Source organism: Pristis pectinata, chromosome 6, assembly GCF_009764475.1.
Source record: "Pristis pectinata isolate sPriPec2 chromosome 6, sPriPec2.1.pri, whole genome shotgun sequence".
NCBI classification, from domain to species: domain Eukaryota; kingdom Metazoa; phylum Chordata; class Chondrichthyes; order Rhinopristiformes; family Pristidae; genus Pristis; species Pristis pectinata.
Window position 1 is genome coordinate 111,168,309 of NC_067410.1, and position 25,636 is coordinate 111,193,944.

Below are 25,636 nucleotides of genomic sequence, written 5' to 3' on the forward strand. Positions count from 1 at the left end.
CCTATGTACCGGCTACCCTCCCACCACATCCTCAGCTCTGAGGTGGGACCTTGGCCAATCCTTTTGCGTCCTCAAGATCTCTGGAACGGGGACTTGGACCCATGATATTCTGCGGGATGAGAGTGTTGCCCCCACCTAACAAAGCTGACACCTTTTAGCATCTTCATGTAAAATCTCACATTTTAATTCCAGTAGTTATTTTTGTGGTTCTTGCTTACATACGGGAGACTATGGAGTGATCAGCCTGCTAGTCTGCTGTGGCGGGTTGTTCACATTAACCACCTTGTTGACCTGCTGAACTCCACCCACCGGTCGGTAACCTGGGCGATCGTCCCCCTTCCTGTAGGACATCCGTGTGAGGACACCGACAAAGAACATCTCCAGAATCAGCAGCTGGTTGTTCATGACTGCAGAGGAGAAGAAAGTTCTGCAATTACTGAATTGTTGTGCTCAGACACTGTGTAATGCCTCAACCGAGAGAGAACCCGTCCACTCCCTGAATACTCCAGTGGTATCTCTGACTGGATTATGTCCTCCATTTCCCGTCCGTCTGCTCTCACAGTAGTGTAGCGGTTAGCGTAACGCTATTACGGTGCCAGTGACCCGGGTTCAATTCCGGCCGCTGTCTGTAAGGAGTTTGTATGTTGTCTGCGTGGGTTTCCTCCAGGTGCTCTGGTTTCCTCCCACATTCCAAAGACGTACGGGTTAGGAAGTTGTGGGCATGCTATGTTGGCGCCGGAAGCGTGGCGACACTTGCGGGCTGCCCCCAGAACACTCTGTGCAAAAGCTGTATTTCACCGTCTCTTTCGATGTACGTGTAACTAATAAAGATCTTATCACACCCCAGACACAACCGAGACAGAGTTCCCACCTAATGTTGAAGGTGATTTGGAACGAGCCTCTCAGAGATCTGAGGGGCAGGTTTTTCCACATAGTGAGCGGTGGCTACAGGTCCTCAGCTCACGAACGCCCGACCTATGGACAGCCCGTACACAGGAACCAGTGCTGGGACACTGGCGGGATGGATTTGCCACCAGCTGCATGGCTGCAGGCATCTTCTACCAGGTGGAAACTCTGAATGGCAATATCTGAATGGTTGAGTTAAACGTCCTGATTTGATCACATGTTGGCCTTTGGGTTACGAACAGTTCTCAGCAACGGGACCCCATAGCTGAGAACTGTCCCTGTAACCTGGGAGGACCTGTGTATGGAACGGGCTGTCAGAGCAGGTGGTTGAGGCAGGTACAATTACAATGTTTAGAAAGTTTTTGGACAGATACTGGGTAGGAAAAGTGCAGAGGGATACAGGCAAAATGCAGGCAAGATGGGATTCGCGTGGGTAGGTATCACAGTCGGATGGTATTGGTATTGGCTTATTATTGTCACTTGTACCAAGGTACAGTGAAAAACTTGTCTTGCATACCAATCGTACGGGTCAATTCATTACACAGTGCAGTTACATTGAGTTAGTACAGAGTGCATTGAGGTAGTACAGGTAAAAACAATAACAGTACAGAGTAAAGTGTCATAGCTACAGAGAAAGTGCAGTGCAATAAGGTGCAAGGTCACTCTGTCCTGAACAACTCCATGAGCCAAAAAACCGCTGGAGAGACTCTGGGTCAAGCAGCATCTCTGGAGGCAGAAGGATGGTCAACGTTTTGGTTCAAGATCCTTCAGGTGGATTATGAACACTGTTCTAAAAGGAAGAGCGAGATTGGTATCAGCGATTGGTGGGTTCTTGATTGGTAAGGGGGTTGAGGGTTAAGATATCTTTATTAGTCACATGTATATCAAAACATGCAGTGAAATGCATCTTTTGCGTAGGGCATTCTGGGGGCAGCCCGCAAGTGTCACCACGCTTCTGGCGCCAACACAGCATGCTCACAACTTCCTAACCCGTACATCTTTGGAATGTGGGAGGAAACCGGAGCACCCGGAGGAAACCCATGCAGACATGGGGAGAACGTACAAACTCCTTACAGACAGGGGCCGGAATTGAACCCAGGTCACTGGTGCTGTAATAGCGTTAAGCTAACCGCTACACTATTGCGTCTGGTTACGGGAAGAATGGGGTTTAAAAAAAAATCAGCCATGATCGAATGGCTGAGCAGACTCGATGGGCCAAATGGCCTAATTCTGCTCCTATATCTTGTGGAGAGAGGGGCCAAAGTTTTGAAGTGATTTCCAGAGCTCGGGGCCCAGGCAGCTGAAGGCACAGTCCCAGGGGCGGAGCAATGGGAGTCGGGAATGATCAAGGTCTGGAACTGGCGCAGGTCCCAACCCTGGAGGTGTGGACTGTGTGCAGGGAGATGGAGTTGGTTGGAAACAAGGGACCACAGATGCTGGAATCTGGAACAACGCACAAGTTGCTGCAGGAACTCAGAGGGTCAGGCAGCATCTGAGGAGGGAGATGGACGGTCGACGTTTCGGGTTTAGACCCTTCATCTGGACGGGATGGGATCAGATTGGCGTCATGGTCGGCACAGACATGGTGGGCCGAAGGGCCTGTTCCTGTGTTGTGTTATGTGAGGTTGGAGGAGGGGGATAGAGGGAGGGGCGAGGCCGTGGAGGGATTTAACAGGTGGGTGTGTGTTTTAAAATCTAAACCCTCAACCAAGATGGGGCAGCACGCAGAAGGAGTGGGTATGGAGGGCGCGGGCAATCACTGGGTCCCTCTGTCCACCCCCCTCCTCACCCTCCTGTACACGTGGGTCTGTTCCCGGCCGGGCTCACGTACACTGGCCTCTCGTCCTGGCAGAGTACGGGGGAGCACAGCCAATGTGCCCGGCACCAGACAACGTTCCGATAATGGCATTCTGCAGCGACGACAGGATCAGGATTGCCTGAGGAACACAAGAAAGGTGAGGGGTGAGGGAGAGTTTCCGGAAGTGGAGCGGATCCCACAGTCCCTGATTGGAGGGAGCAGCTTGCTGGGGGTGTGGGGGGATAATTCATGGCCACAGAATGCCCCTCCCTCTCCCAGAGCCCTCCTGGGCCTCGATTTAATGCATCACCTCTGATAGAACATGGAACAGTGCAGCACAGGAACAGGCTCTTCAGCCCATCTTGCCTATGCCGACCGTGGTGCCAAATTAAACTAATTCCTTCTTCTCGCATGTGGTCCCAATCCCTCCATTCCCTGCACATTCATGTGTCCTGTTGAAACGCCTCTTTATCGTATCTGCCTCCACCACCAGCCCTGGCAGCCCGTTCCAGACACCCGCCACTCTCTGTGTAAAAAAAACTTGCCCCACACATCTCCTTTAAACTTTCCCCCTCTCACATTAAATGCATGTCCTCTAGTTTTTGACATTTTTACCCTGGGAAAAAAAAATTCTACCCTTATAGAATTATAAGCTTCTATCAGGTCTCCCCTCAGCCTCCAACACTCCAGACGAAACAATCCAAGTTTGTCCAACCTCGCCTTATACACCTGCCCTCTAATCCAGGCAGTGTCCTGGTGAACCTCTTCTGCACCCTCTCCAAAGTCTCCACATCCTTCCTGTGATGGGGCGACCAGAACTGCACACAGTGCTCCAAGTGCAGCCTGACCAGAGTTGTGTACAGCTGCAACGTGACATCCTGACTGTTGTACTCAGCACCCCAACAGATGAAGGCAAGCGTGCCATACGCCACCTTTGTCACCGTCTACTTGTGTTGCCTCTTTCAGGGAACTGTGGACTGTGGATAGTGCAACCCAAAAGGAAACTCAGCCCAGATTTTGGGAGGTACTCACTAACTCAGAAGCAAGAATCTACCCTCAGGGGCACAGTGGGCGCCTGGGATTACATCAACTCTTAGACCATAAAACGTAGGAGCATAATTAGGCCATTCAGCCCATCTTCTGCACAGAAAGAGACCACATTTAATGTCCAAGTCTTGAGAAGGTGGTGGTGAGCAGTTCATCCCAAGAACATGGCTCCCCACAGGGCTCTGTGAGGTGGCCGTAAGTTGGGAGACACAAAAGAGGCTGCAGATGCTGGAATCTGGAGTGAAAAACAAACTGCGGGAGGCTCTCAGCGGGTCGAGCAGCATCTGTGGAGGCAGAGGGATGGTCGACGTTTCGGGTCGAGACCTGCACAGGGGATTTAATGTCAAACACGGTCCTCACTTCTCTTTTAGTCATCATTTAAACTTGTCACTTTTTAAATATCTGTCCCTCAGTGTTGTGTTGCACACTTACTGTTGTGTTGCACTGTATTCAGTTCCATTCACACTTCCGTCAGTAATTACACAGTCCATTGCTGCCTGCAGCAAGGTTGTGGCCACAACATTCTCCTCACTAAAGTGCCAGGCAGTGCCCATCTCCAACAGAAGGTATTGGTATTGGTTTGTTATTGTCACTTGTGCCGAGGTCCAGTGAAAAGCTTGTCTTACAAACCGATCGTACAGGTCAATTCATTACACAGTGCAGTTACATTGAGTCAGTACAGAGTGCATTGATGTAGTACAGGTAAAGACAGTAACAGTACAGAGTAAAGTGTCACAGCTACAGAGAAAGTGCAGTGCAATAAGGTGCAAGGTCACAACAAGGTCAGAGTCCGTCTCATTGTATAAGGGAACCGTTTAATAGTCTTATCACAGTGGGGTAGAAGCAGTCCTTGAGCCTGGTGGTACGTGCCCTCAGGCTCCTGTATCTTCTACCTGATGGAAGAGGAGGGAAGAGAGAATGTCCCGGGTGGGTGGGGTCTTTGATTATGCTGGCTGCTTCGCCAAGACAACGAGAGGTAAAGACAAGAGAGTCCAAGGAGGGGAGGCTGGTGTCCGTGAAGTGCTGGGCTGTGTCCCCAACTCTCTGCAGTTTCTTGTGGTCCTGGGCAGAGCAGTTGCCGTACCAAGCCGTGATACATCCAGATAGGATGCTTTCTATGAAGGGAGTCCGACCACCTACCCTAACATTTGTTGTTGGATCCCCCAACATCAGCACCCCAGGGTCACCATTGACCACATACTCAGTAGAACCAGCCACATAAATACAGTGGCTACAAGAGCAGGTCAGAGGCTGGAGATCCGACGGGTGCCTCACCTCCTGACACCCCACGGCCTCTCCGCCATCTGCAAGGCCCAAGTCGGGAGTGTGATGGAAGACTCTCCACTCACCTGGCCAAGTGCAGTCCAACAATGCTCAGGAAGCTCGACGCCATCGAAGACCAAGCGGCCGACTTGATCACCTCTCCGCCCACCACCTGACACGCTCCCCTCCCCTTCCCCATCGGTGCACGGTGGCTGCAGCGGGCACCGTCTACAATGTGCGTTCTAGTTACTCGCCCAGGCTAACCAAACAGCACCTCCCAATCCTGTGACCCCCCCCCACCCCTCCCATCACCGAGAGGGACAAGGCGAGAAAGTGCAGGGGGGGAGCACCACCACCTGCAGGTTCCCCTCCACCAGGGTGGGCAATGTCCACTGCCCCACACGGTCACCCTCGCACCCACCCGCCCCCCCCCCCGCCTTGGTTCGATCTGAGGCAGTGTTTTCTCCGCTGGTCCCTCACCGAGCCACCGCCCACGCCGCCCCATGGCTCCCCACCACCCCCCAGAGAGGCACAGCCCCACACACACTCACCTGGAACAGCGCAAACTTGCTTGTCAGGTTCTGGTCAGCCATGAGGAGCTTGGAATGCCGGAAGAGGACATTGACCGGCCAGAGTCCCAGGATGGTGGACACGCCCAGGAACAGGTTAATCCACAGGAAGATGCTGGTGGAGGACCACTGAGCAGTGCAGCAGGGGAGGCAAGCAGGAGATGCATCAGGGTTGGCGCATGGCGACATGTGCATGGATGCGAACTACTGCACTGTGTGCCAGTGCAGGAAGGGAGGGGAGTTCCAGGGTTCACCGGGCAGCAGGTGGGAGAATGGAGCAAACATCACATTACTGCAATGGATGGTGTAGAGGGAGCTTCACCCTGTGTCTGACCCCGGGAGTGTGTGATGGGACGGTGCGGAGGGACAGAGAGTGTTCTGGTCACTCACATCATCCGGGTCGTACAAGCCATTGGTCCACAAGACTACTCCCAGGAAGAAAACAGCAGGTCTCAGGAACGCCACTTGGAAAGCTCCCAGCACAAAGATCCTGAAATTCTTTCTGGAGAGGTTAAAAGGGAAGTTAAATTCCTCACTGGTTGTCAGTGGCACGGTCTAGAGAACAAAGGCATCGAACAATGATGGTTTACCATTTATATAGCACCTGTATCAAACGAAAATCATCATGAGGAGAGATTTAGGCTGGAGAATGAAGGTCAGTGAGGATTGTGTCAAGGGAGGTGAGATTTGGGGGAATTTCAGATCTTTGGGTCAAGCTAAGAATGAATGCCCAGCATGATTCGATCCTGGGACGGTTAAGAGTTAAGCATTGGACGAGTGTGGATATCCTGTCAGGCTGGGGGAGAGAGGGAGTTTGGGAGAGAGAGGGAGAACAGAGGGAGACCAGGCAGGGGTGGACATGAAGGATGTGAATTCTAAAACTTGAGATGTTCCTTCACCGGGAGCTGGTGTGGGTCAACAGTCAGGGTGGAGTTGGCACAGTACTGCAGCAGTTAGTGCTGCTGCTTCACAGCTCCTGGGATCCAGGTTCGATCCTGACCTTGGGCGCTGTCTGTTTGCACATTCTCCCTGTGACCACGTGGGTTCCCCTGTGTGCTCCGGTCTCTGCCTGGTGTGTGGCTGAGTGGCAAGATGATCAAAGGTGAGTTGGTGGGCCAGCGAGAGAAGAGGTTCCGGGGCTACTGGGAAATCAGGAGAGGGGGAATGGGGCTGACGGGATTACTCCCCTGGGAGCTGACATGCATCTGACGGGCCGAATGGCCTCCTTCTGTGCTGCTTTAAGACAGGATGAGCTGAGGTCTGTGGGAGATCAAGATTGTCCAAAAGTACAATTACCAACCTGTAAATAAAAACAGAAAATGCTGGAAACACTCAGCAGGTCAGGCAGCGTCTGTGGAGAGAGAAGCAGTGAACGTTTCAGGGTGAAGACACTCCGTCTGCACACACACAAGCATCGGCCTTGCCCTCTGCAACTGGATCCTCGACTTCTTCATCGGGAGACCACAGTCAGTGCGGATCGGTAGTAACATCTCCTCCTCCCTGACAATCGACACAGGCGCACCTGAAGGCTGTGTGCTTAGCCCACTGCTCTGCTCTCTCTACACTCATGACTGTCTGGCTAAGCGTAGCTCAAACACCATCTATAAATTCACCAATGACACCACTGTTGTTGGCAGAATCTCAGACGGCGACGAGGAGTGAGGTAGATCGGCCGGCTGAGTGCTGTCGTAACAACAACCTCACACTCAACATCAACAGGACCAAGGAATTGATTGTGGACTTCAGGAAGGGGAAGTCAGGAGAACACACACCAGTCCTCACTGAGGGGTCAGCAGTGGAAAGGGTGAGCAGCTGGGATCCATCACCACCCAGGACATGCCCTCTTCTCGTTACTACCATCAGGGAGGAGGTACAGGAAGCCTGAAGACCCTCACTCAATGATTCAGGAACAGCGTCTTCCCCTCCGCCATCAGATTTCTGAACGGTCCATGAACCCATGAACACTGCTCATTATTCCTTTTTTTTTGCAATATTTTATTATTTGGAATTATAGTAATCTTATGTCTTGCACTGTACTGCTGCCACAAACAACAAATTTCATGTCATATAAGTCAGTGATAATAAACCTGATTCTGATATCGGGTTAGCTGTCTCTCTCTCTCTCTCTCCACAGATGCCGCCCGACCTGCTGAGAATTGTCTAGCAACATCGGCCTTTATTTCAGGTCTCCAGTTTTTTTTTTAATTTTGATTTTCTATTTATTTATTAAATTGCTAAAGCGAAGCATCTCCATTGCCCGCCATTATTCTGTGTTTGCCCCTTAAAGGGTTAAAGAAATAGCAGATGAACAGGATGAAATTCCTTCTGAGCATTCCACCTGCAATACCGCCCGGATCTCAGCTGGCGGTGCTGCTGAGCGCGGGTTCCCGACCTGCCAGCGGGGAGAGCCGGGGCAAGGCTCCTCCGTGCAGCTGCAGTACTGCAGCCGTCCACCCAGCACCGCTGCTGCTCCATCGGGCAGCCGGTTCTAACCACAAAGCCAATAACTTCCTTATCTGAAACTAATCTGCTCATTTTCACATTCTCAAGACATCACCGTGCACAGTTCTGGTCACCCAGCTAATAGGAACAATGTCACTAAGCCAGAAAGGGTGCAGAAATGTAGAAGTGGGACGGCTTCTATCCCACTGCTATAAGACCATTGAGCGGTCCCTTAGTACGATAAGATGGACTCTTGACCTCACAATCTCCCTCATTATGGCCTTGCACCTTATTGTCTGCCTGCACTGCACTTTCTCTGTAGCTGTAACCCTTTATTCTGCATTCTGTTATTGTTTTCCCCTGTACTACCTCAATGCACTGTGTAATGAATTGATCTGTATGATCGGTATGCATGACAAGTTTTTCACTGTACCTCGGTACAAGAGACAATAATAAACCAATACCAATTAACATCATTGGATAATCACCCTAACACTATCTGCAATTAAACTAATGGAATATCCCATATCCAGTCATTAATGAACACCATGAAACGTTTAATTTTTATCATTACTAGCTTGAAAATTGCTTTAAAAACGTATGGGAGAATTTGCACAAAGACAGATTTTCATAAATCAGGTCATCCGTAACCCAGGCAGCCTTGCTTATTGTTTCCTACCCCGTACAACGGGAACACAACTTCACTGTTTAGAAGCTCCGTTTGCCTTCTGAATGACTTGCCGCACCTCCCGGGAACTCTCTGTGAGCCATGCACTAGAACCGAGATCCCTCTGAACTTCAGATACCTGAAATCTTTCTCCATTTGGATAATAACCTGCCTTTTGATTCCTCGTTGAAACCTACTGGATACTGAAAGGCCTGGATAGAGTGGATGTGGAGAGGATATTTCCATCAGTGGAAGAGTCGAGGATCCGAGGGCACAGAATAAAGGGACGTCCCTTTAGAGCTCTCTCCGTTCTCTCTCTGTACATGTCCTGTTGCTGTGTCTCTGTACATGTCCTGTCTCCGTGTCTCTGTACATGTCCTGTCCGTGTCTGTACATGTCCTGTCCCCATGTCTCTGTACGTGTCCTGTCCATGTCCCTGTACATGTCCTGTCTCCGTGTCTCTGTACATGTCCTGTCCGTGTCTGTACATGTCCTGTCTCCGTGTCCCAGTACGTCTTGTCCATGTCTCTGTACATGTCCTGTCCCCGTGTCTCTGTACATGCCGTCCATGTCTGTACATGTCCTGTCCGTGTCTGTACATGTCCTGTCCCCATGTCGCTGTACGTGTCCTGTCCATGTCTGTACATGTCCTGTCCCCGTGTCCCAGTACGTCTTGTCCATGTCTGTACATGTCCTGTCCCCGTATCCCAATACATGTCCTGTCCGTGTCTGTACATGTCCTGTCCCCGTGTCCCAGTACGTGTCCTGTCCATGTCTGTACATGTCCTGTCCCCGTGTCTCTGTACATGCCGTCCGTGTCTGTACATGTCCTGTCCCCGTATCCCAGTACATGTCCTGTCCGTGTCTCTGTACGTGTCCTGTCCGTGTCATCCCTGCATGGCTCCCTCCCCGTCTCTCCGCACACGCCCTGGGGCCCGGGCACTCACCTGGTCATGCGGATGTGGGGCAGACAGGGGCAGTAGCAGCAGCAGGGACCCGTACTGATCCTGATCTCCGCTGTCTCCAGTTCCTCCAACATGGCCTCCTCCCCCCCCGTACCCCTGCACGATCACCAACAGCAGCAGGTAATAGCAGACAGCAAAGTATCTGTGGAACAAGGAACAGTCAGATCCCACCACTCACACCCCTCCTGCCCCACCACCACGGGGTCAAGGGTTAGACCATAGGTCAGGGAACACAGGGTCATGCAGCACAGTGGGGTCAAGGTCAACGTGTAGGGTCAGGAAACAAGGCAGGGATTAGGGCTGTGTTTTATGGTTGGAGTCAGAACTGTGTATTAAGGTTGAGGATGTGTTTAAGGTCAAAGCTGTATTTTAGGGTCAGGGCTGTGTGTTGGGATCAGAGCTATGTTTTAGGGTCTGGGCTGCGTTTTCAGGTCAGGGCTGTGTTTTAGGGTCTGGGCTGCATTTTAGGGTCAGGTTTGTGTTTTGGGGCCAGGGCCGTGTTGGGTCAGGGCTGTGTTTTAGGGTCAGGTCTGTGTTTTGGGATCTGGGCTGTGTAGGGTCAGGGCTGTGTTTTAGGGTCAGGGCTGTGTTTTGGGATCTGGGCTGTGTAGGGTCAGGGCTGTGTTTTAGGGTCAGGGCTGTGTTTTAGGTTCAGGTCTATGTTTTGGGGTCAGGGCTCTGTTTTGGGGTCAGTGCTGTGTAGGCTCAGGGCTGTGTTTTAGGTCAGGCCTGCGCTCCAGGCCGCCCGGCAGTACAAACCCACTCACATCGCTGCCACCATGTCCACAAACATCGCAGCTCGAGGGACCCAGAGACCGAGGCAGGAAGTGATCGCGAAGATCTGTTGGAGGCAGCAGAGTCAGAGAGACCAGCGGTGACCCCGTGTGACTGGGGAACGGACAGGGGTGAGTGGGGAATCTCCCCGCTGGAACCAGACCCAACCCAGACCCCCCTCCCATCTCGGGATCTTGCCTCTCCTCTCAGCTGGGCCGATGTCGACTATGGAAGTGTGTGCTGGTGCGCGGTCCGGCGGCTTGTGTTTGAATACACGTGTTTATGTCCTGCGTTCCTGGGACACAAGCACTGCTCGCAAGGCCAGCGGTGATACCCATCCTCACTGCCCTTGTACAGAGTCCTACAGCACAGAAACAGGCCCTTCGGCCCACCAAGTCTGTGCTGACCATCAAACACCCACTCACACTGGTCCCATTTTATTCTCCCCACATTCCGATACACCACCCCCCCCCAATCCCAGTCCTCACCCCACACACCAGGGGGCAATTCACAGCGGCCAATTACCCCACCAACCCACATGTCTTTGGGAATTGGGAGGGAACTGGAGCACCCGGGGGAAACCCACTCGGTCGCAGGGAGAACGTGCAAACTCCACACAGACAGCGCCGGAGGTCGGGATTGAACCCGGGTCTCCGGAGCGGTGAAGGGTGTTGTTTGGGGTGAAGTGGGGGGTGAGCCACCTCCTTGAACCGCTGCAGTCCTTCTGGGGAAGGTGCTCCCACGGTGCCGTTGGAGGGAGCTCCAGGGTTTAGCCGGTGAGGGAAGGGTGAGATATTTCGAAGTGGGGGTGGTGTGGGGTTTGGAACGCAGTGTGGTAGAGGATGCATTACTGGATTTGCCCCAGAGAACTGACTTTGACCTACACCACTGGGCAATTTATATTCAGTGAGATAAACCTGACCCAGAACTGGTTACCGCGACCGGTTAAAGAGTATCCCAGCTGGCACCAAGGGCGATGTGGGGAGAAACCTTCTCACACAGGGGGCGGGTTTGGGGTGGACACCCTCCACCTGTAGACGTGGTGAAGGCAGAGCCAGCAGGGAACCGAGCAGGGGGGAGGTCGCTGGGTCACGGGGAATGAGTGGGTGAATGGGACTGAGGGGGTTGCTGCCAATTCGATGGGTGAATGGCCTGCTATGCAACAGTTGTAGCCTGGGGAAACTGGTAGGTTACTGCCAAAAAGCATCTGGTTCGTTAATGTTCTCAGCTGCCCTGGTCAAGACGTGACTCCAGACACAACAATCTGCGTGTTCCAATGTAGTCCAGTGAGACACTCGGTTTGGGAGGATGTGGGAAGGGCAATGGATGTGGATAATGCCGGCAATCTCCACCGCTCCGCGACAGGTAGATAACAAAATACTTCCGCGAGGTGCCCAACCCGTGTTAGTGAGATCCCCGTGAAGTGGAGGAGAATGAGGGCTGATCTCAGAGAGGTGTATGAGGGGCATCGATAGGGTGAATGTGCACGGTCTTTTTCCCAGGTTTGGGGAATCAAGAACTAGAGGCCACAGGTTTAAGGTGAGAGGGGAGAGATTTAAGAGGAACCTGAGAGGCAAATTTTTCACCCAGAGGGTGGTGAGTGTATGGAACGAGCTGCCAGAGGAAGTGGTTGAGGCAGGTACATTAACAACATTTAAAAAGCACTTGGACGGGTCCACGGATAGGAAAGGTTTAGAGGGATATGGGCCAAACATGGGCATATGGGACTAGCTTAGATGGGAATCTTGGTCGGCATGGACCAGTTGGGCCGAAGGGCCTGTTTCCATGCTGTGTGGCTCCATGAAGGAGATGGAACCTTAACCGGTTCAGCTGACCAATTCCTTCCAATCTTTTGTAAACTAGCACCCTGCGGCTAAAGTGAAAGGTGCAGCTGCCCGTGCACTGGTGTTGGACCTTGTGTTGCTGGACAGTTGGAGGACTGTGGCTGTCCTCAGCTCCACAACAGAACTGGGAGATTTAGCAGCAACACACGAAATGCTGGAGGGACTCAGCGGGTCAGGCAGCATCCGTGGAGGGAAGTGGACGGTCGACGTTTCGGGTCGAGACCCTTCATCTGGACTGTCAGATAGAGGGGAGACGGCCGGTATACAGAGGTGAGGGGACGGGGCGGGGCAGGAGCCGGCAGGTGATGGGTGGATCCAGGTGAGGAGGGGTGACGGGCAGATGGGGGGGGGGGGGTGGGAGCAGTGACAGAGGCCGGGAGGTGAGAGGTGGGGGGGTGACAGGGGGCTGCAGATGGTGGGATCTGATGGGAGGGGAAGGTGGAGCCTGGAACCAAGTGAGGGAGGTGGGGAGGGCAGGTGGGAACAGCGGGGGGAGGGCACCCAGTGGGAGGGGTGGGTGTGGGCTGATGGAGTGGGTGGGGAAGGGGGAAGAGGGTGATGGGGTCTGGGGTGGGTGCGGGAGGAACGGGATCGATCAGGAGGAGAGGGAAGAGGGGGAGCAGGTTACTGGACGTTGGACAATTCAATGTCCATGCTGTCAGGGTGTAGACCGCCCAGGGGGAATACGAGGGGCGGTTCCTCTGTGTTTGGCCCCACCCTGGCAGTGGAGGAGGCCGAGGACCGACAGGTCGGTGTGGGGAATGAGGGGGATTAAAATGGCTGGCTCTGCCTCATTACATAGGCCCTCCAGTCATAGAATTGTACAGCACAAAAACAGGCCCTTCGGCCCATCTGGTCCATGCTGACCAACCCTGGCAAAATCCTTGTGAATCTTTTCTGCACCCTCTCCAGCTTAATCGCATCCTTCCCATAGCTGGGCGACCAGAACTGTGGTGTGGAAGAACAGAGGGATCTCGGGGTCCACGTCCATAGATCCCTCAAGGTTGCCGCGCAGGTCGATAGGGTTGTTAAGGAGGCGTATGGAATGTTGGCCTTCATTAGTCGGGACATTGAGTTCAAGAGCCGTGAGGTGATGTTGCAGCTGTATAGAACTCTGATCAGACCACACTTGGAGTATTGCGTTCAGTTCTGGTCGCCTCATTATAGGAAGGATGTGGAAGCTTTAGAGAGGGTGCAGAGGAGATTTACCAGGATGTTGCCTGGATTGGAGAGCATGTCTTATGAGAGAGCATGTCTTCCATTTTGTCACGAACCAGCAACAAAAGAAACACACTGAGCATGATTCAGTGTTAAAAACTATTTTTATTAATCACTACTTATGACCATACGTAAAACAAAAGTAAAAATGTTAGTATGTTAGAATTCAAAAATGTTAAACCTTGAACGTTAACCCCAAAACTAAACTCTTCGTGTGTGTGTGTGACAAAGTCCCAAACTCCACGTTCAGGAATGGTTCTTAAAGTTCAGTTCCGCAAGCCATAAGGTGAAACATGAGCAAGGGCTTCTTCAACAACCACCGTTGTCTGAAGATAAGATGTAGGTGTAGAGAAACATAGAGAGAGTAAATACAAAATCCAAATGTTCCACGATGGAACCCAAACGACACTTCAGTGTTTACTCGGTAGTGACTTCCTCAGCCCGAAAAGCATCCGAATCGTGGTCGTCCACACAAATACCTGTTTCTTTCTACAGGTCAGCAACAAAGTGAACTCCACCGGATTACTTCCAACTTCCATACATGGATTTCAGTGGCAAACACAGTTATTGTTTCTCATCCATCGATAGAGAAAACTAGCAGGCTGGTGTCTCTCTCCCTTCTCTCTCTCTCTCTTCTTCTGACTTCTTCAACAACGTCATTACGTCCTTTATCTTCTATTGACATAAGCACACACACACACACACACACACACACACACACACACACACACACACACACACACACACACTCTATCTATCATAAAGGGACATTCACTGAGTCCGTAACACCTCCCACCTAAAAGCTCTATCTTTGACCTGTTGAGCGTACTTGTTGTTACTGTAAGAAACCTGGCCATGTGTAATCTAATTGTGCCCTTTTGAAGAAAAGGAAGTGTTAAAACAGTTTCCTGGCAGTGAAATAGCAATTTCTGAGGCACAGGTGCAGCTGGCAAAGATAGAGGCTGAACGTGAAGAAGCCCTTACTCATGTTTCACCTTATGGCTTGCGGAACTGAACTTTAAGAACCATTCCTGAACGTGGAGTTTGGGACTTTGTCACACACACACACGAAGAGTTTAGTTTTTGGGTTAACGTTCAAGGTTTAACATTTTTGAATTCTAACATTTTTACTTTTATTTTACGTATTATCATAAGTAGTGATTAATAAAATAGTTTTTAACACTGAATCATGCTCAGTGTGTTTCTTTTGTTGCTGGTTCGTGACAAAAGTGTGAGCTCGGGCTTTTCTCTTTGGAGAGAAGGAGAATGAGAGGTGACTTGATAGAGGTGTACAAGATGATAAGAGGCATAGATCGAGTGGATAGTCAAAGACTATTTCCCAGGGTGACAATGGCTAACACGAGGGGGCATAATTTTAAGGTGATTGGAGGAAGGTATAAGGGGGAATGTCAGGGGTAAGTTTTTTTACACAGAGTGGTGGGTGTGTGGAACGCACTGCCGGCAGAGGTTGTGGTGGCAGATACATTAGGGACATTTAAGAGACCCTTAGGCACATGAGTGATAGAGAAATGGGGGCTATGTGGGAGGGAAGGGTTAGGTAGATCTTAGAGCAGGATAAAATGTCGGCACAACATTGTGGGCCGAAGGGCCTGTACTGTGCTGTAGTGTTCTATGGTCTTTGGTCTAATACCCCAAGTGCGGGCTCACTAACGTCTTGTACAGCTGTAACACCATGTCCCAACTCCTGTCCTCAATGATTGTTAAACTCTATATGAAATACACAGAACAGTACAGCACAGGACAGGCCCTTCGGCCCACCGTGCTGCGCCGTACTCATTAAACCAATGCCTCCTAATTAATCTAATCCCTCTTCCCCGCTCCCTTCTCTGCATATTCATGTGTCTATCTAAAAGCCTCTATCGTATCTGCCTCCACCCCCACCCCAGGCACCCACCGCTCTCTGTGTAAAAAAAACCTGCCCCACACATCTCCTTTGAACTTTCCCCCCTCTCACCTTAAACACACACCCTCTAGTACTGGACGTTTCAGTCCTGGGAAGAAAGATACTGGCTGTCTATCTGTGCCTCGCATAATTTTATTATGTGAAACCTGAAGCTGTTTCTCACAAGCAGCAGTTGTATCGGAGGCAGGACTGACTCACGGCCTGTTTGAGAGGAAGGGGTGACTTACAGTTGGAGCTGCACTGATCCACACTAACGTCTTCCTCTTAATAGGACACTTCACCTTCTTCATTAGATAACACGAGTTCTCCAGATAGATGACGACTGAGACCACGGTCATTGCCGTCAGTGTGCCGAAGATACTGATATCCAGCCATGTAAACTCTGCACAAGGACAGGAACGGGAGGAAGACTCACAACAGAAACACTGGTGGAGCAAGACCTGAACTTGAGAGGTACGAGCGGACCTCCTCTATCTCGAGGTCCCCTGGGCAGACACAGGGCAGAGAGCAGCAGCCGTACACAAGGGGAAGGGGAATCCTGGGTGAGAAACACTCTGATGCTGGAGGAACTCAGCAGGCCAGGCAGCATCCGTGGAGAAAAGCAGGCGGTCAGCGTTTAAGGTCAGAATTTTATTATGTGAAACCTGAAGCTGTTTCTCACAAGCACAGAGGCTTCAGGGTGTCATAGATGGGCCACGGGGCGGCACAGTAGCACAGCAGGTAGAGCCGCTGCCTCACAGCACCAGAGTCACAGGTTCGATCCCGACCTCCGGTGCTGTCTGTGCGGAGTTTGCACGCTCTCCCTGTGACCGCGTGGGTTTCCTCCGGGAGTCTGGGTTTCCTCCCACATTCCAAAGACGTGCGGGGTTGGCGGGTTAACTGGTCACTGTAAGTCTCCCCAAGTGTGTGGGTGAGGGGCAGAACCTGGCGGGAGTCGACGGGAATGTTACGGGGAAAATTAGCGGAGGGTGAGGTTGTTCTGAGAGCCGGCATAGACTCGATGGGCTGAAAGGTCTCCTATGTTGTAAGGAGAATATAAAATATGGAACTGTGTGAATGGGGGAGGACAAGGCTGTTGGAATATAGTGCGGGAAACGTGAGGTCATCCACTGTGGTGTGTGTTATATAAAGCAAAGCTTCACCATGAATCAAGACAAAAGTCGGGTTTATGTCATCTGCACAAGTCCATGTGTGCACGGGTGCAATGAAAAACTTTCTTGCAGCAGCATCACAGGCACAGAGCATTAGAGACACAACATTCACAAGAAAAACATAAATTAAACATAAATTATACAAGAAAGATCGCAATTAGAACAAAATGTCCATTGTCGTGCAAAGTGGTCCCAGCGTTGCTGTACTGAGGTAGTGATTAGGGTCGTGTCAGTCGGTTCAAGAACCGAGTGGTTGAAGGGAAGTAGCTGTTCCTGAACCTGGTGGTGTGGGACTTCAGGCTTCTGTACCTCCTGCCCGACGGGAGCTGCGAGAAGATGGCACGGCCTGGATGGTGGGGATCTTTCATGATGGATGTTGACTTCTTGAGGCAGCGCCTCCTGTAGATACTCCCGATGGTGGGGAGGGATGTGCCCATGATGTATTGGGCAGGGTCCACTACTCTCTGCAGCTTCTTACCTTCCTGCACATTTGAATTGCCTTTGAATTTGAAATAGCGCAGGAATCACGATACTGTGGAGAATCAGAGTTCTTTGGAACTCCCTCCAGCTCCATGGAATATCAAACCTTGAATCCATGACATATGGACACTGAGGCAGGTCTCATTGAGGAGAACTGAGCACAAGCTCTCGGCTGACCTTCTAATGAGGTTGCGGTGCCTCACTGCTGGGGGTGTGATACTAAACCGAGACCCTTTTACTGTCTCAAAGGATCCCACAGCCCCATGTTCAGGGAGAGGAGCAGGAAGCCTCTCTCTACCTTTGGGCAGTAGCCATTTCACAACCAATGTCATTACCACGATATTTTGATGATATTTGCGTCCTCTCTGGCCGCAGAGGATTGGAGGAAGGCAAATATTGTTCCGTTGTTCAAGGAAGGTAAAAGAGATAATCCTGGGAATTATAGACCAGTGAGTCTTACATCAGTGGTGGGCAAACTATTGGAGAGCATTCTTAGCGACAGGATTTACGAGCATTTGGATAAGCATAGTCTTATTAGGGACCGTCAGCCTGGCTTTGTGAGGGGCATGTCGTGTCTCAAGAGCCTAATTGATTTTTTCAAGGAGGTGACAAAATAATTGATGAAGGTGGAGCAGTGGATGTGCTGTATATGGACTTTAATAAAGTGTTTGACCAGGTTCCCCATGGTAGGCTCATCCAGAAAGTCATGAGGCATGGGATCCATGGAGACTGGGCTGCATGGATTCGGAATTGGCTTGCCCACAGAAGGCAGAGGGTGGTGGTAGATGGAGTGTATTCTGCCTGGAGGTCGGTGACTAGTGGTGTTCCACAGGGATCTGTTCTGGGACCCCTGCTCTTTGTGATTTTTATAAATGACTTGGATGAGGGCATGGAAGGGTGGGTTAGTAAGTTTGCAGATGACACAGCAGTTGGAGGTGTTGTGGATAATGTAGAAGGTTGTCGTAGGTTACAACAGGATATAGACAGAATGCTGAGTTGGGCGGAGAAGTGGCAGATGGAGTTCAATGTGGAAAAATATGAAGTGATACACTTTGGAAGAACAAACTTGGAGGCAGAGTTTAAGGTTAATGGCAGGATTCTGAGCAATGTAGAGGGATTTTGGGGTCCAAGTCCATAGATCCCTCAAAGTTGCCACGCAAGTTGACAGGGTGGTTAAGAAGGTGTATGGGGTGTTGGCCTTCATTAGTCGGGGTACTGAGTTCAAGAGCTGCGAGGTAATGTTGCAACTCAATAACTTGGTTAGATCACACTTAGAGTACCATGTTCCGTTCTGGTCGCCTCATAGGAAGGATGTGGAAGCTTTAGAGAGGGTGCAGAGGAGATTTACCAGGGTGCTGCCTGGATTAGAGAACACGTTTTATGAGGATAGGTTGAGTGAGCTAGGGCTTTTCTCTTTGGAGCGATGCAGGATGAGAGGCGACTTGATAGAGGTGTACAAGATTATGAGGGGTACAGAGAGAGTGGACAGCCAGCACCTTTTCCCCAGGGCAGCAATGGCCAATACCAGAGGACGTCCGTTTAAGATCAGAGGAGGAAAGTTTAGGGGAGATGTCAGAGGCAGGTTTTTTTACACAGAGAGTGGTGGGTGCCTGGAACGCACTGCTGGGGGTGGTGGTAGAGGCTGATACAATAGGGACATTTAAGAGATTCTTAGAAAGACACATGGATGTAAGGAAAATGGAGGGTTATGGGCTGTGTAGGAGGGAAGGGTTAGATTGATCGTGGAGTAGGTTTATATAGGTCGGCACAACATTGTGGGCTGAAGGGCCCGTACTGTGCTGTACTGGTCTATGTTCTATGAACAATTCTGATGAAGGTGATGGACCCATGTACTGCCTGACCTGCTCACCAATCCTTATCCTGCTTTCACATTTCATACAACCACAGGATTCTATCTCATCACGGAGTATTTTTAGGGAAAGAACCGATGGATTTTTGGTTAATAGGGCATGATGGTGTTAGTGGAGGAAGGGGCATTGGGCTAAAGATCATCCAAGATGATGGTTGAGGCAGGCACGTTAGCAACATCTAAAACCCATCTAGATAAGTCCATGGATAGGAGAGGTTTAGAGGGCTATGGGCCAAACACAGGCAGGTGGGACCAGCTCAGTGGGCAACACAGTCAGTATGGACGAGTTGGGTCGAAGGGCCTGTTCCCCTGCTGTGTGACTCTGTGACTCTAAGATATTGAGAGGTGGAGCAGAAGGGGAGGGGCTGAATATCTGATTCCTGCTTCTGTTTCTCACTGGTCACCACTTCCTGAACCATCTGAAGATGTGCTGGAGGGAACGGTAAGGAGATTCACCAGGATGTTGCCTGGATTGTAGGACTTCAGTTACGGACAGAGATCGGACAGGCTGGGACTGTTTTCCCTGGAGCGAAGGAGACTGAGGGGTGAGCTGATAGAGTTAAGGAGATTATGAGTGGCAGAGGTAGGGTTGATAGTCAGGGTCTCTTGCCCATGGTAGGGGTTATCAAAAACAAGAGGGCGTGGGTTTAAGGTGAGAAGAAGGAGACTTAAAGGAGATCTGAGGGGAAAGTGTTTTACACAGAGAGTGGGTGATCTCTGGAACGCGCTGCCAGAGGAGGTGGTGAATCAGGTACAGTCACTACGTTAAAGAGGCATTTAGACAGACACAGACAGGGTATAGAAGGATATGGTCCTAATGTGGGAAAATGGAGTTAGTGTAGATGGGCAAAGAGGTCAGCATGGACGGGTTGGGCCGAAGGGCCTGTTTCTGTGCTGTACCACTCTGTGACTCTATCACTTTGATCTGATTTGCCCCCGACTTACGCAGTATGAGGTTGATGGATCTGGGAGGTGGCAGGAAGCAAGCTTTGGACACGTTGAACTTCTCGATCAGCTCCAGGACATTTGGTGGAAACCTTCAAGTTAAAGAAAAGACACAAAATCTTCAGATCGTCATTTGTGTTTTCACATCCCCGCAAAGGTCAACCATGGGTCAGTCTGACAGCCTCCAATGCCCGTCCGACTGCTCGGTGGTGTGACTGTGCTGGGAAGGCCTTGCATTTGTATGGCACCCGTCATGACCTCAGGATATGACATTGCCCTCCTCTTGGCTCCATCTTTCCCTGACACCCACCCTCATCTTTGTTACTTTTAAATTTCCATGAGTTCCAATCCTTGAAATGTTTCTGAAATGGCTCTCGTGAAGCCACAGCGGTAAGTCGTTACTGGAACACACGTTTTCACAAGGCACATTTTAGAACAGGGACATCTCTCTGGGACATTAACTTTCCTACCAACCTCCATCCCTCTTAATCATTCATTTTTCAGATGCTGGGCATCTCTGACAGGGCCAGCATTCATTGCCCATGTCTTATGAGGATAGGTTGAGTGAGCTGGGGCTTTTCTCTTTGGAGAGGAGGAGGATGAGATGTGACTTGATAGAGGTGTACAAGATGATAAGAGGCATAGATCGAGTGGACAGTCAGAGACTTTTTCCCAGGGCGACAATGGCTAACACGAGGGGACATAATTTTAAGGTGATTGGAGTCAGGTATAAGGCAGATGTCGGGGTAAGTTTTTTACACAGAGAGTGGTGGGTGTGTGGAACGCACTGCCGGCAGAGGTTGTGGGGGCAGATAGAAACATAGAAAAACTACAGCACAATTCAGGCTCTTCAGCCCACAAAGCTGTGCCGAACATGTCCCTACCCTAGAAATTACTAGGTTTATCCATAGACATCTATTTTTCTCAGTTCCATGTACCTATCCAACAGTCTCTTAAAAGACCCTATCGTATCCGCCTCCACCACCATTGCCGGCAGCCCATTCCCCGCACTCACCACTCTCTGAGTAAAAAACTTACCCCTGACATCTCCTCTGTACCTACTCCCCAGCACCTTAAACCTATGTCCTCTTGTGGCCACCATTTCAGCCCTGGGGAAAAGCCTCTGACTATCTACCCGATCAATACCTCTCATCATCTTATACACCTCTGTCAGGTCCCCCCTCATCCTCCGTCTCTCCAAGGAGAAAAGGCCGAGTTCCCTCAACCTATTTTCATAAGGCAAAATACATTAGGGGCATTTAAGGATACATTAGGGACATTTCAGAGTCTCTTAGATAGACACACGAATGATAGAGAAATGGGGGGCTATGTGGGAGGGAAGGGTTAGGTAAAGCAGGATAAAATGTCGACACAACATCGTGTGCCGAAGGGCCTGTACTGTGCTGTAATGTTCTATGTTCTATGTTCTGACTGCCCTGAGAAGGTGGGGGTGAGCTGCCTTCTTGAACCACTGCAGTCCTTCTGGTGAAGGTGCTCCTCAGTGCTGTTGGAGAGGGAGTTCCAAGTTTAGACCCAGTGACTGTAAAGGAACGGTGATATATTTCCAAGTCAGGATGGTGTGTGACTCGATGGGGAACTTGCAGGGGGTGATGTTCCCTCCCTACTGATACAGTGATCAAAAAAGCACATTTCTTAGGCATCTGAGTGGATTCAGCTTATCCACAAGGATTCTCTCAAACTTCTACAGATGCTCTATGGAAAGTATCCTGATGGATTCCATCCCAGCCCCGGTACGGCAACTGCTCTGCTCTGGGCCGTCGGAACCTGCAGAGAGCGGTAAACACTGCCCAGTCTGTCCCCAGCTCCTCAATTCCTTCCATCCTGTCCGTCTTCACCGTGCGTTGCTTCAGGAGGGCTGACAGTGTCGTCAGGGACACCTGTCACCCTGGCCATTCCCTCTTCTCTCTTCTACCTCCTGGGAGAAGATACAGGAGCTTGAAAGCGTGGACGTCCAGACTCCGGAACAGCTCCTTCCCCACTGCTGTCAGACTCCTGAACCAATCCCCTCTCTCACATCCCCTTCCCGGTGGTGCTGTCACGTTCTCAGACCCTTCATTCTACCTCTTCCGTTATTGTCACTTTAGCATTTCTTTCTGCGCTACCATTAGACTGCACTGGAATCGTCGCATCGTTCCATTGTTCTGTGCTCGTTGCTGTATTATTGTGGTATTTATTACTGGCTCTCTCTCCCCTGACACCCACCCTCCTCTTTGTTACTTTTAAGTTTCCATGAGTTCCAATCCTTGAAATGTTTCTGAAATGGCTCTCATGAAGCCACAGTGTTAAGTTGTTACTTGGAACACATACGAGGCATATTTTAGAACATGGACATCTCTCTGTCATGGTGTACATGACAATAAACTCTTCTGATTCTGAATCTGAAGCTGCTGCCTTTGTCCCTCCTTGGTGGTAGAGGTCAGAGGTTTGGGAGAATCTATTGGTGTAACCTGGTGTATTTTGTAGATCCTTGATGTTACTACTGTGGGGTACATGAGGGTAAAGTTACATTTAATAACTGAGTGTATTTTGTGGTGTGACCTTGATAATGGAAAAAATGTGAGCTTATCTATTTTGGTGTAAGCTACATAGGGTAAAACCTAACAACGTAACTTTTTTGGTCCGTTGTGACTTGGGGAAACCACTGCCACCATCGTGTGATGCCTCCAACTCTGGGGCAGGTGTGGACATTGCCCAGGGAAGGAACCGGGCCTTGAGTGAGGGACTGTCCGGGGTTCTCTCAGTAAGAGGAACCATCCGTGAATGGAACTTGATCGGAATGCACACGGTGTTTGTAACGAGGCAGATGAGTTGACGGAGCAGGGAGAAACAAATGAGTTTGATTCGATAGCTTTTACAGAGGCAAGGAATGGGAGGTGGGGTGGTGTTGTTAATGAGCGTAGGTATCTGTGTGGGGATGAGGGGCGGTCTCAGTGCAGGGTATCACGAAGAGGAACAGTTTGGGTGGAAACCAGGAATGGCAGGGGAAAGAGATCCCATGGGTGGGAGTGTTGTCCAGGTACCCATGGGTGGGACATCCTGAGGTCCCATGGGTGGGAAAGGTCCTGTGGGTGGGAGTGGTCCCATGGGTGGGAGAGGTCCCGAGGTCCTGTGGGTGGGAGTGGTCCTGAGAACCCAGAGTGTTGCTCCTCAATAGGACAAAGCACAACTAGGGAAAGATGAAAGGGAGGTGATAAAAGATCTGCAATGATCATGGGTGATCTTACGTTGCATTTTTGATTGGACTAATGGTTATGGTGAAGGCAGATTTGTGGAATGTGTCAGGAATTATTGGGTCGAGCAGTGTGTTATGGAACCTACATGGGAGCAGGTTATTGTGATTGGTCCTGTGTAATGAGGTGGGATTAAGGTTTTGTGGTTTAGGATCTTCTGGTGAGTAGTGGTCATAACTTGGTAGAATTCCCTTTACAGTCTGAGGGTGAATACTTTGGATCCAAAGCCAGTGTCCTCAACTTAAAGAAAGGCAATTATAAAGATATGAATTGGTACATTGGTTTATTATTGTCACATATACAGAGATACGGAGAAAGACTAGTTTTGATGCCATCCATACAGATCATTTCATCACATCAGTGCATCGAGCTAGTACAAGGGGAAACAATAACAGAATGCAGAATAAAGTGTCACAGCTACAGTATGGGCGATAAGGAGAGGTTGGACAAACTTGGATTGTTTTCTCTGCAGCCTCAGGGGTTGAGGGGTGACCTGATGTAAAATGATGAGAGGCATAGACAGTCAGGGTCTTTTTCCCAGGGTGGAAATGTCAAATACTAGAGGGCACAGCTTTAAGGTGAGAGGGGGAAAGTTTAAAGGAGATGTGCAGGGTAAGTTGTTCAGTGGTAGGTTCCTGGAACGTGTTGCTAGGGGAAGTGCTGGAAGAAGATACAAGAGCAATGTTTGGAAGGCATTTAGACAGAGACATGAACAGTCAGGGAACGGAGGAATTATAGACCATGTACAGGCTAATGTGCAGTTTAAATTGGCATTGTGGTCAGCACAGACATGGTGGGCCGAAGGGCCTGTTGCTGTGCTGTACTGTTCCATGTTCTATGTTACGCAAGCGTGGGAACATTCTTGACAAGACCCAGGGTTACTGTCCATCATCATTTACCCTGGAAGAGAACGGAAGCTCTTAAGTACTAGAGCAACTCAGGGTCCACCACGTCGGTGGGTCTGGAGTTACATACAGGCTTAAAGTCACAAACTACCCACCCGCCCAGCCACCTCCTGCCCTATCTAAGGCAGAATCTGCAGTCACCTCAGAACCCCACAAAAATCAGAGTGGGAGCGAGTCATCCACGATCCCGAGAGACCAGCTGAGAAGGAGCAGGAGAACCTTCTCTGAAGGACGTCAATGAACCAGATGTGTTTCAGGAACATCCATTGTCACCACCACCGAGAAGAAATTCCAGGTTTACTTAATTACTTGAACATAAACTCCCCAGTTCCATGATGGGATTCGAACTCACGCCTATGGATCAATGCTCCAGAACCCTAGTTTCCAGTCCTGTAGCCTGTACCTTACCTGCTATTGTTCTGCTGGCACATTGGTGGTGAGGACCTGCCTTCATCCACCACGACATTACATAGAACATAGAACACTACAGCACAATACAGGCCCCTCGGCCCACAATGTTGTGCTGACATTTTATCCTGCTCATCTATCTAACCCTTCCCTCCCACATAGCCCTCCATTTTTCTATCATTCATGTGTCTATCTAAGAGTCTCCTAAATTACTTAATGTATCTGCCCCCACAACCCCTGCCGGCAGTGCGTTCCACGCACCCACCACTCTCTGTGTAGAAAACTTACCTCTGACATCCCCCTTATACCTTCCTCCAATCACCTTAAAATTATGCCCCCTCGTATTGGCCATTTTCACCCTAGGAAAAAGTCTCTGAATGTCCGCTCGATCAATGCCTCACAATCTTGTACACCTCTATCAAATCACCTCTCATCCTCCTTCTCTCCAAAGAGAAAAGCCCCAGCTCGCTCAACCTATCCTCATAAGACATGTTCTCTCCAATCCAGGCAGCATCCTGGTAAATCTCCTCTGCACCCTCTCTAGAGCTTCCACATCCTTCCTATAATGAGGTGACCAGAACTGAACACAATACTCCAAGTGTGGTCTGACCAGAATTCTATAGAGCAGCCACATCACCTCACGGTTCTTGAACTCAATACCCCAACTAATGAAGGCCAACACACCAGATGCCTTCTGAACTACCCTATCAACCTGTGTGGCAACCTTGAGGCATTGTTGAAGTTAAGGCGCTCCCATGGAGCTGTTGGAGTGAAGTTAGACCTGAGCTCTGCTCTCACCTCTTGAGTTGGGAGTTCAGCCCCTTCTCCAGAGACTCCAGCCCCTACTCCCACTACCTCTGCTGGAGATCTGACGAGGTGCTCAACCTGTCCTCTGGGGCCGATTGTCCTCATTTAATCCCCAGTCAACAGTGACCTGCTCACGATCCCATTGCCGTCTGTGGGAGCTCGCTGTGCACATATTGCCCCACACAACAGTAAATACACTTCTAAAACTGAAGCACTTTCCAACAGCCAAAAAGAAGGTAGATATGTGCCATCCAATCTGTTACCTGGTCTCTTCCTCGGGATAATTCATTCCCATCTCCTTTGCGATATCAGAGTCCTCAGTATGATTGCCGAGGCCAGCGCTGCGTGAGTTTGTGTGTGCTCAGTGTGTAGGGAGCTTGCAACATGAGGCCGGAGTGTTAC

General features: G+C 50.4%; 1 protein-coding gene across 1 annotated transcript; it reads right to left on the reverse strand.

The window, feature by feature from the left end:
- Positions 1-214: 214 nt before the first annotated feature.
- Positions 215-25,636, reverse strand: LOC127571994 (organic solute transporter subunit alpha-like). The gene is given in 11 exon segments (XM_052018795.1): positions 215-274; positions 277-407; positions 2,738-2,843; positions 5,566-5,712; positions 5,974-6,085; positions 9,640-9,746; positions 9,748-9,799; positions 10,425-10,498; positions 15,645-15,799; positions 19,864-19,955; positions 25,498-25,636. Coding segments are annotated over 11 exon segments (1,068 nt in total). The 5' UTR covers positions 25,530-25,636.